The 9,961-nt window shown below is 39.7% G+C and overlaps 1 protein-coding gene across 2 annotated transcripts; it reads right to left on the bottom strand.

Moving 5' to 3' along the window:
• Nucleotides 1-441: 441 nt before the first annotated feature.
• Nucleotides 442-9,919, bottom strand: CUNH17orf75 (chromosome unknown C17orf75 homolog). 2 transcript variants are annotated; one of them, XM_024192572.1, is made up of 10 exons: nt 9,687-9,919; nt 7,409-7,489; nt 5,896-6,021; nt 4,870-5,010; nt 4,566-4,623; nt 3,215-3,334; nt 2,510-2,574; nt 2,248-2,384; nt 1,427-1,530; nt 442-1,056 (listed from the first exon to the last, which is right to left on the bottom strand). In XM_024192572.1, the coding sequence occupies exons 1-10, from the start codon at nt 9,827-9,829 to the stop codon at nt 847-849; spliced, it is 1,185 nt and encodes a 394-aa protein (XP_024048340.1). In that variant the 5' UTR covers nt 9,830-9,919; the 3' UTR covers nt 442-846. The 2 variants fall into 2 exon arrangements, with proteins under 2 accessions (XP_024048340.1, XP_024048341.1); XM_024192573.1 differs by lacking the exon at nt 5,896-6,021.
• Between the last annotated feature and the right edge of the window lie 42 nt (nt 9,920-9,961).

Genomic DNA, 9,961 nt, shown 5'->3' with positions numbered 1-9,961 from the left:
ACTATTCCTGCAGTCCTCCTCTGTGTAATCTTGATAAAGGTCCCATTAGTTTTGGCTCCTACTGCATCCAAAGTGGTGTATATATTCTGCTGTCTAAATTACTTATGGTTTAGAAAATGTATTTCCCATGTGAGAGAGAGAGTTCATTGCTGGAGTACAATGATGCATTTTCAAAATGAAATAGATATATCTGAGACCTGACAACAAAGTTAGGTTGTTTTACAGATTTTCAGTTTCAAATAAATCAGTTCGGTAAGCATAATCAAAGAGAGAATCTGGTCACAGAAGTACAGATTTTCTACTTTAGAATTAAGTTTGTGAAAACAAATGACAAGAACATAGGCCTTGTTGCCTGAGAAAATTCTCTGAATTTAATATGTTTAATTCATTTACTATATGCAATTTATCCAAATGTTTGTAGTTCTTTATATGACTTTTTTGTTTAAATAAATCTGATCTCAATGTTTAGTCATGATCCTCTCTACTAGTTCTTATGCATTAAACATTTTCTAAATGCTTAAAAACTATCACTGCCATTCAGGTGAAAGTTTTTCTTATGACATGACAGTAAAAAACAAAATGGTGTGGTCCCCAAAAAAGGAGGATCAGTTGCAGAATCTGGTAAGTGTTGAAAAAAGAATGTCTGGATTTGTATAAAACACTATATTCAAAAATTGAAGCAAATCTCATGCTGCTTTTTCTAAAAAGACTCAGATGTGAAATAAGTTTGAAATGACTGAATGCTTTCAAATATAATTTAAGTTTCTGCAATAGTGAATTCTGATCTGCAAAGAAGGAATTAATTATTTATACAATAGCACAAAGCAAGTACAAAAATTAAGATTTTTAGGCTACTGCTGTTTCTCTCATGAATTCCTCAAGGACAGTTATTACATTTTTGGCTTCTGGCATTTCTGCTTGCTCCACTTTAACAATCTTCAGAAGGACATCTCCACTGCCACAGTTCTTTAGAAACACGAAACACTTGAACAAGGCATAATGGTTCATTTCTGCCTGACGAATAAACCTCTTCAGGTTGTTAGTGTCTTGTATGGCCTATAAACACAGTAACAGAAAATATTCCTCATCCTTTTATCTGTAGGGAAGGTATGCCAATACATGAATTTGGAGAAGTGGAAGAGTCTGCAGTAAGAATTTTATTACATACATTAGTAGACAAATCAGTTAGCTACAACTCTTGATGGGAGTTTCTATTGTAATTTTAAAGTTAGGTTGTTTTAAGAAAAAAATAAGTTGGTTTCTAAATCTGTCTGTGTCTCCTTTAGAGGATATTCTGTTCTTGTCCACTCGGAGTACAGCAAGAACTAGGCAAGCTCTCAGTTATCGCTATATCAATGCAAAAGTGACTATTTGCATACTCAGTAACCCTTCTGTCTCCTGCAAGCATACAAGTATACAAAGTTACCTTCAATTTAAAGTTCTCCACTATTTGCCGGAAGAGAAATGGATTTCCACCTTCAGCACCATTTAGAAAAGCCTGCATCCAGTCGTCACAGAATTTGTTGCTTCCTGTCACACGTTTAGGAACAAAGAAAAGGAGGTAAAGAAAAAGTGTATGTGTGCGTGCGCATTAGAGCACTGCATAACCCACATGTATGTGACTGTGTACTTAATCTCACTCACACAATAATTGTAATTAACACCAGTAATGTTTGCCCTATGATATAAATATTCAAAAGCATAAAAAGATGGATAGAATGTGTATGAGAAAACAAAAGAAAACGTAACTAATCCCCCTTTCTTGCTATTTTAACTAGTATGCCAGGAAAATAGATTTTGTTTTCAGTTTCTTTGAAACATCTTTCCCAAAGCTCCAGGTGCTTTTAAAACTACAAACAAGGTTAAAATCTACAGCAAACTGTCCAATCAAACAGAATTATACTTGCCCAAAATAACTATAATTATCTATCCATCCACATCCCTCTATATACCACTCATCAAAAGCCTGACAGAAAAAGTGAGCTCTGCGGATTGATCTGAAGCTTAACTAATCTGAGTTTTGGTAGATCATAGAGCTGATTAAATTCCAGACTCTAGGACCTCTCACTTTTAAACCAGAGATCAAGTGCCTCTGTGGATCATATATGGCGTGATATCAAATGGGAAGAAAGGTGTTCTCAAGATAGCCAGGTCCCAAAACTTTCTGGGTATGATCCTGTAAGTGCTGAGCCTTCTCTAAAGATGAGCTGGATAAGTTGATGGAAACATCCCCATCCATGATCTCACCTGCATTATGGAACTGAGGCTGTGGTCCACTACAGTCTATTACCACCGATCTGTGCTGTTCCTCAGTCATGGCTATACACAAGGAGGTCATTGTACCTTCCTGAATGAGACCTTGGAGACTGGCAGCACTCAGAAACCTGACATACAAAACTATTGTGAACTGCTAGTTTCCACCCAAACAGCAAAACCAGGAAAGGGATCATACAATAAGCCAAGCAACTTATAGGCTATATTGTCTCTGTTTACGTGTAATATTCTTTACCTGTGAATATCTTTCTTTGTTCTTTCATCTGAATTTTTAACTTCAACAGGAGTGTAACTCAAAGCCTTTAAAAAAACCACACAATTTGATTGCTGTTGGCTGTATACACTTTACTTCTGTTACTATTTTCATTATTATTATTACTAGCAAAGAGTAACAAGTGATCTTAGTTAAGTTCTTTTCCAAATAGTCTAGTAAGTACCAGAAGCTAGATAAGTGCTCCAGACTACAGTATATTCATTACAACTATTTATACATTTTGAAAAGTACACTAGTTTGTACTTCTATTAACCATTCTGCCCACATCCGTCTCATTTTCATTGTCTAGCAGTATATGACTCATCTTATTTTTTTGTTCTCAGCATCTTTCTACAATGAATTTCATAGACACTTAGCTGTTCTTGTCCTAGTCTGAGCAAAATGGAATTTTTATTGCCTATCTCATTCTAATTATAAGTTGAATACTAAGCATTCAATTTTAAAATAAGTCAGCTATAAAATTATTAATTTTAGTGAATGAAATAGCTGGTACTGGCTTAGTAATATAGCTGAGAAAAATCACTTGTATTGACTAAAGGGGGAGGTTTTCTTCATTCAGTTCAGGGAGAATGGAAAAGCCAAATACGAGCTACATTTACAATATAACAGGATCACTGAGTTGACTAGAAAATGTTCAGAAGATGTTTTAGTTTGATGTATACTTACAGCATGTAATAAAAAGGCGAGTTTCTCCTGGAAGAGCTGCACTACCCTCTGGATAGGGCATACAGAGTCCTCAAACCAACTTCTTAGGTAGGGTTTAATATAAGTCTCCAGGTTACTTTTCTGTAGCAAATTGAAACATTAAAGCTTTGATTCTGGTATAAAAATAAGCATATTGCTAACCCATTCCAACTATGCAATTTGGATGTCAATTCCTTCCTAATTTTGAAGTATAATCAGCTAAAATCATTAGCTTGGCATCTTAACTGTTACTGACATGAAACACCGGCTCTGAAAGCCTTTATATTCTGCAAGATGATGACATGTTATATTTGTAATCTATTCTGACATGTATCAGGCAAGCAGTGTAGTCCAGTAGATAGGGTACAGGACTGGGAGTCAGAACCTGGGTTCCATTCCCTGAACTTCCCCCCACCCCCCAAGTTTATTCACATAAAATACAAATCAACCTGTCACCACTGCTTAGAAAAGTTAGGGGACTGAATGCTCATTGCTAACCTTTCCATATGCTATTATAATTTCTTAAAGGGATTTAGTCAATTTATTCACACTTCTGTCTGAATTTACCTATTAGTGTCACAGGTAACCCTTAAGATTACTGTGCTTGGGAAAGAAAGTCTGATGTTTCCATTTGTTTAACTTGTATGGTGGGCAGCACTTAGTGTATGCACTTGTTTCACTGTATAGACAGTTGCTCATTTCCTCCTGTTTATGTTGGTCTTTCATGTACTGTACTAACTTTTTGTCAGAGTAATCAATCCTTATTCTGTAGCCCATGGGGCTAGCCTGCCAGCTTGCTATATTATATAATCTGTTTTTCTTTATTAGTTTGATTATATTATTTTGGTTTATAGTTCAGTAGATATTATTTCGTTATATTTGGCTGTAATGCAAGGAACCTACAGGCTGTAATGCAAGGAACCTACAGGCCTGTATCCTGTATGATTAGCTAGAGCAAGTTAGCATAAGTGTTTATAACCTTTGGGATAGATAAATGGCCTACCGGTTACCCTTTCGACTTTGGGGAAGTGAACGGAGAACTGAATGTGTTTACCAAAATTCTGGGACGTACCGGTAACCACAAGGTACACCACAAGAACATGGGTTGTGTTCTCAGTGTGAGTGCCCTTGCTGCACACCCTGAGAGTCTGGACAAAGTATTGAACTCTCTACATTCTCTAATTCTGTAGCCTGATTTGACAAGAACCTAAGTATCTTCTGCTCAGATCATTGGCGAGCCTATAACAAATCAGCCCGATAAAATCAGGTTAACAATTCATAAAATGTCATCTTTACCATTTACAAAAAATTCAGTCATAGAATTAGATCTTACCTCTGAATCAAGGTTAGTCTTCAGGCCTTGAACATACATGTCCAACTCAAGTCTGAAAGTATCCTCTTAAGGAAATAAGATATGTAAATTGAGACTTGCGCTTTGCCCATTTAGTATATAGTAGGTAATCACATTTTCAGATATACTCTGGAAGATGTGTACAAGTAGGCTAGTAGTCAATGAATTCAAGGAATTGGCAGCAGATCTGGAAAAGGTTTCAAAGTTAATGGGGTAAACACGCTACCTATTATTTTCATATGCTCTTTCCCTACACCCACATAAAGAGAGGTTAAGGAAAGGATATAGCTCGAGCCCTTTCTCTGAGCCTCCTAAGAAACAAGTTACATACTCTGGAGGGCTGATGTTTGATTCCACTGTTGCTGTTTCTAGAAGCTTTTCTTGTTGGAGAAGACAGTAATAACAACCAACTCGAAATTCTGGTATGCTAGAGACAGGAAAAAAAAGTTGAATTAATCAGATGCAGATGTGCCAAATAAAGTAATGATTGTTCTAACTGAATCTGATTTTGTATCTCACATTAGAATTTAACCAGCCACTGACAATAGGTGAAATCCTGACTCTCCTAAAGTCAATGGAAGTTTTGCCATTGACTTCAATTGGGTCAAAATTTCCTATCCTACATTTTAAATAAATTTGTGAATAATCAGATAATGATTAAGATTAGGATTTTGAATCTCTATGGTTTTTCACCTTGATCAAAATAATTACTGTTCTGAAAGCAAGAGTATTCTTTTGGGATCAGGACAGAATATCATTCTGATTACCTTTGACTGAGGTACATCCCAGAAATAAATGCAAGTTTTAATTATCCTATTTAAAACCTCTTTAAAAAAAAAAAAAAAAACAACAATTGTTCATATTTTCTAACAAGGCTACAAAAGATAAACTGACTTTAGAAATAAAGGCCATGTGTAAAGGAGTGAGCGTCAACTAAAATATGTTGTGTGTGTGTGTTTTACACCTGCTAACCCCCAATACAACCTGCACATAGCATCACATATACAATCTTCCTAGATCTTTTCCTCCTTGTTAACTGCACAGAAAGTGTGATCAGAACAACCTGATCAAAACTAATTTATCACTATTTAATGTGTTTGCAGTTTTTCACTGCCACCTAAAGGAAATCTAAGGCAAATGCTACTAGCACATAACTAAACTGAGAGCCTTACATATGCTTTGACAGGCTGATTAGCTGCAATCAGGATTAAACTCATATGCAGCAGCAGATGGTAAACTTAGTGAGACTGCCAGCATTTCTTATCACTTCCCATGTTTATCACAAATTCAAAACAGTACATTTTACTCTTACCTCAACTCCACAGATGCAACATTACCCATCCCCTCAAAAAGTGCTCCTTTAATAAAACGCTTAGCAATAAAACTGCGTAATTCTGTCTCTGCTTCAGCTGGTAAGTTAGTATCCACCAAGGAGAGGCTTTGAAAACAAGATAAAATTCTTAGTGAGAAGAAGAGTAAACTATTTTAATTCTCTAGCTGGGCATATGCCCGACTCCACAGATGTCATGTGGGGAGGAGTGCTTCCTTATGGTTATAGCAGTGTCTGAGTTAGGACTCCTGGAATCTGTTCCTGGCACTGCCTCTAACACATTATCTGACCTGTGGCAAGTCAGAAATGTATTCAGTGTCTTGTTCACTAAATTGGGATTCTTTAATTCTAATATCAATTGACACAGATTTACTCAATAGCAGGTCGCTTAGGCCCGGATTCACAAAGGGACTTGGGCATTGTGACAACAAGCATCACGGCGCATAACTTTTAGGTGCCTACAAAATTACAGAAATAACACTGCAATTCAAAAAGCCTGAGTTAGCCGAAGCTCCCTAACCAAAGAATGGGGCGAGATAGGCACCTTAGAATGTAATTCACAAAAGCCAGCATGCTAGGTGAGGAGCCACCTAAGCTAGCCCTTGGGGGAAGCCAAGGAAGGGATGTATCCTAAGCTCTGCCCCTCTAAGGGAAATAAGTGCTTAAATCCAGGCTGCAGGGAGGCTTCTTAGGGAGACAGACACCTATCTCTTCTAGTGACTCATAACTGGGAACCCCTCTCCTTTAGTTTGGGCACCTAAGGTGTTTCTTGTGAGACTGGCATAGATAGATACCTAACTCCACACAAAATGGCTGGAGGAGGAGGTGGTTGTAGTGCCCACCTGATAACTTTTATCCCACTGGTTTGAGCGCTCACCTGGGACATGGGAGACCCAGGTTCAATTCCCCCTCTGATTGAGGGAGGGAAAGGATTTGAAGAGGGGTCTCCTAAACCTTTCAGGAAAGTGCTCTAACCATTGGGCTATGGGATATTCTGATGTGAGGCTCTTTCAGTCTCTCCTGTTGAAGCTATTCCACTGTATTAGAAATAAGACATTGGAGTAGGGGTGTGAGGGGAGACCCCAGGTCCTGTTCCCCTGCTCCAATGAGTCGTTAATTATTTATACTCAAAGACCTAAAATTATGTAGATACGCTAAGAATTAGTAGTAGTATAAAAGAAATGAGTGTGAACCCGAGGAGTATAATTTGCATTGGTCTATTATTCTAAGCCTCCACTCACCCAACTCAGAAATTCTATTTGGTGTATGTGTCCATTATCATCTTGCTGTTTAATAGAAAAAAAAAAAAAACACCAGAAAAAAATGCCCAGGTGAATTCAATATGGCTTTCAGAGGGATTTGTATTTCTGATGCAGAATGTATTATCTAACTCTGTATTCCTTTCTGTATCTACCCAAATACGAAGATGTCAAAAGCTCTGAATTAGAAACTGAATGAGAAATCAGGGTAAGTGGTTCTGCCGTGTTTGTTTTACCTAAAGTCTTCAGCAGAGGGAGTTTCTGGTGTTGCACTGCTCGGACTTCCATCATCACTGTCAGCAGCCTGCTCTGATGAACTGAAAATCAAGGCATTTTTATGACTGACATTAAATATGACACACAACATGTATACAGGTCTATTATCACTAAACAGGGCAGAGGAGAAAGAAGCATTGTGCGGATGGTGCAGAGTGGAAGTAGCCTTTGAAAGTATTATGGAGTGGAGGACTAAAGGGGTGATGAGGAGGGGAAGAAATTACTTGTTATTCTCTATCCCAGGGGAGACAAAAAATGGAGTACAGCAGCTAAGAACTGAATAGATAGGGAGGGTGAAATCCTTCTCAGACCTAAGGATGGGTTCCCCACCTCTCAGTTTAGGAAGACCAATGTAGGAAAGCCTAGTACGGCCGTTGCCTGTGCTCTGAAAACCTCCTGCTTCAGTGCTGTCAATCATATACCTTTCAAGAACATTACCTGGAATCCCTTAGTTTCCTATCTAGATGCCCACTTTATGAGTAGTCTGCATTTGGAACTGTCCCCAAAACACAATATGTTCTGGTGCCAAAGCAAGGGTGAGAATAATCCACTCCTCACCAAAATCTGGTATTGTCCCACTCATCTTTCTGTTTTTCATCTCCTCACCCTGCACAAATAAGTCCTACTCAACCAGAGATCAAACTCAGCTAGGCCATGGTAGAGCAGTGGAAACACACACACTATCAGAAAATCACTGCTCCAGGCCAATGGGAGCTGCTGCAAGCGGCGCGGGCCAAGGGACGTACAGGGGCTTTCCCTGCACAAGCGGCGGAACAAGTTTGGGAACCACTGATCTAGACCATTCCTGACAAATGTTTGTCTAACCTGCTCTTAGAAATCGCCAATGGTGGAGATTCCACGATCTCCCTAGGCAATTTATTCCAGTGCTTAACCACCCTGACAGGAAGTTTTTCCTAATGTCCAACTTAAACCTCCCTTGCTGCAATTTAAGCCCATTGCTTCTTGTCCTATCCTTAGAGGTTAAGGAGAACAATTCTTCTCCCTCCTCCTTGTAACAACCTTTTATGTACTTGAAAGCTGTTATCATGTCCCTTCTCAGTCTTCTCTTTTCCAGACTAAACAAACCCAATTTTTTCAATCTTCCCTCATAGGCCATTTTTTCTAGACCTTTTAATCATTTTTCTTGTTCTTTTCTGGACTTTCTCCAAGATGTCCACATCTTTCCTGAAATGTGGCACCCAGAACTGGACACAATACTCCAGTTGAGGCCTAATCAGAGCGGAGTACAGCAGGAGAATTAATTCTTGTGTCTTGCTTACAATACTCCTCCATCCCAGAATGATATTCACTTTTTTTGCAACAGTGTTACATTGTTGACTTATATGTAGCTTGTGGTCCACTATAACTCCCAGATCCCTTTCCGCAGTAATTCTTCCTAGTCAGTCATTTCTCATTTTGTATGTGTGCAACTGATTGTTCCTTCCTAAGTGGAATACTTTGCATTTGTTCTTATTGAATTTCATCCTATTTACTTCAGACCATTTCTCCAGATCATTTTGAATTTTAATCCTATCCTCCAAAGCACTTCTAACCCCTCCCAGCTTGGTATCATCTGCAAACTTTATAAGTGTACTGTCTATGCCATTATCTAAATCATTGATGAAGATATCGAACAGAACTGGACCCAGAACTGATCCCTGCAGGACCCCATTTGTTATGCCCTTCCAGCATGACTGTGAACCACTGATAACTACTCTCTGGGAACGGTTTTCCAACCAGTTTTGCACCTATCTTATAGTAGCTCCATCTAGGTTGCATTTCCCTAATTTGTTTATGAGAAGGTCATGCAAGACAATATCAAAAGCTTTACTAAAGTCAAGATATACCACGTCTACCGCTTCCCCTTTTGTTGCCATGAAGACCACTGGGACCAGAGTAGGAGCTGTAATTAACCAGATGGATTAACTCCCCTTTATTTGGAAACCACACTCCAATCCTTTACAAGTCTCAGCCATCCTCACTGCATCCTATTCCCTCCCTTCTCCTCCCTCCATTCCCGGAATTAAAGGCAGCTAACAATGGCCTCGCTCTCTCCTGCCCTTGTCCCCCCTCCAGCTGCATCATCTGTTGACAGCAGGAAGCAGTGTGAGGGGAGGGAGATGGCACCTGCAGGTCACTGGACTCTGCCGGGACGTCCCTAGGAAAGGGGGGCGGGGGAAGCAGAAGGCTGGGTACTGTGGAGCGGGTTGGGGAGGCGGAATCTATCCAGCCCCTCACCTGTAGCCCTGGTAGCCGTACAGACAGTAGTAGCTATTACTGAACCGCTCCGGCCTCCGCTCCTCGGCCGGGCCGCCCCCTTCCTCGCTGCTCTCCAGCTCCCTCTCGTCCCCATCCACAGACTCCTGCAGAGACGGCAGCATCTTTCCCCAGCGCAGCAGCTCTTCGTGTGTAGCAACGAAATCCGCCCTCTAGTCTCCTGCCGTACTGTGCTCGTCTTCCTGCTCCGCTCACGCCACAACACAGGTTCCGGCTGCCCTTGTTTCCTCTCCTGC

Source organism: Terrapene carolina, unplaced genomic scaffold, assembly GCF_002925995.2.
Source record: "Terrapene carolina triunguis isolate 2854851 unplaced genomic scaffold, T_m_triunguis-2.0 Scaffold192, whole genome shotgun sequence".
Lineage (NCBI taxonomy): Eukaryota > Metazoa > Chordata > Testudines > Emydidae > Terrapene > Terrapene triunguis.
Note: the sequence above shows the minus strand (reverse complement) of the source record. Positions and strands in the feature narration are given on the sequence as shown.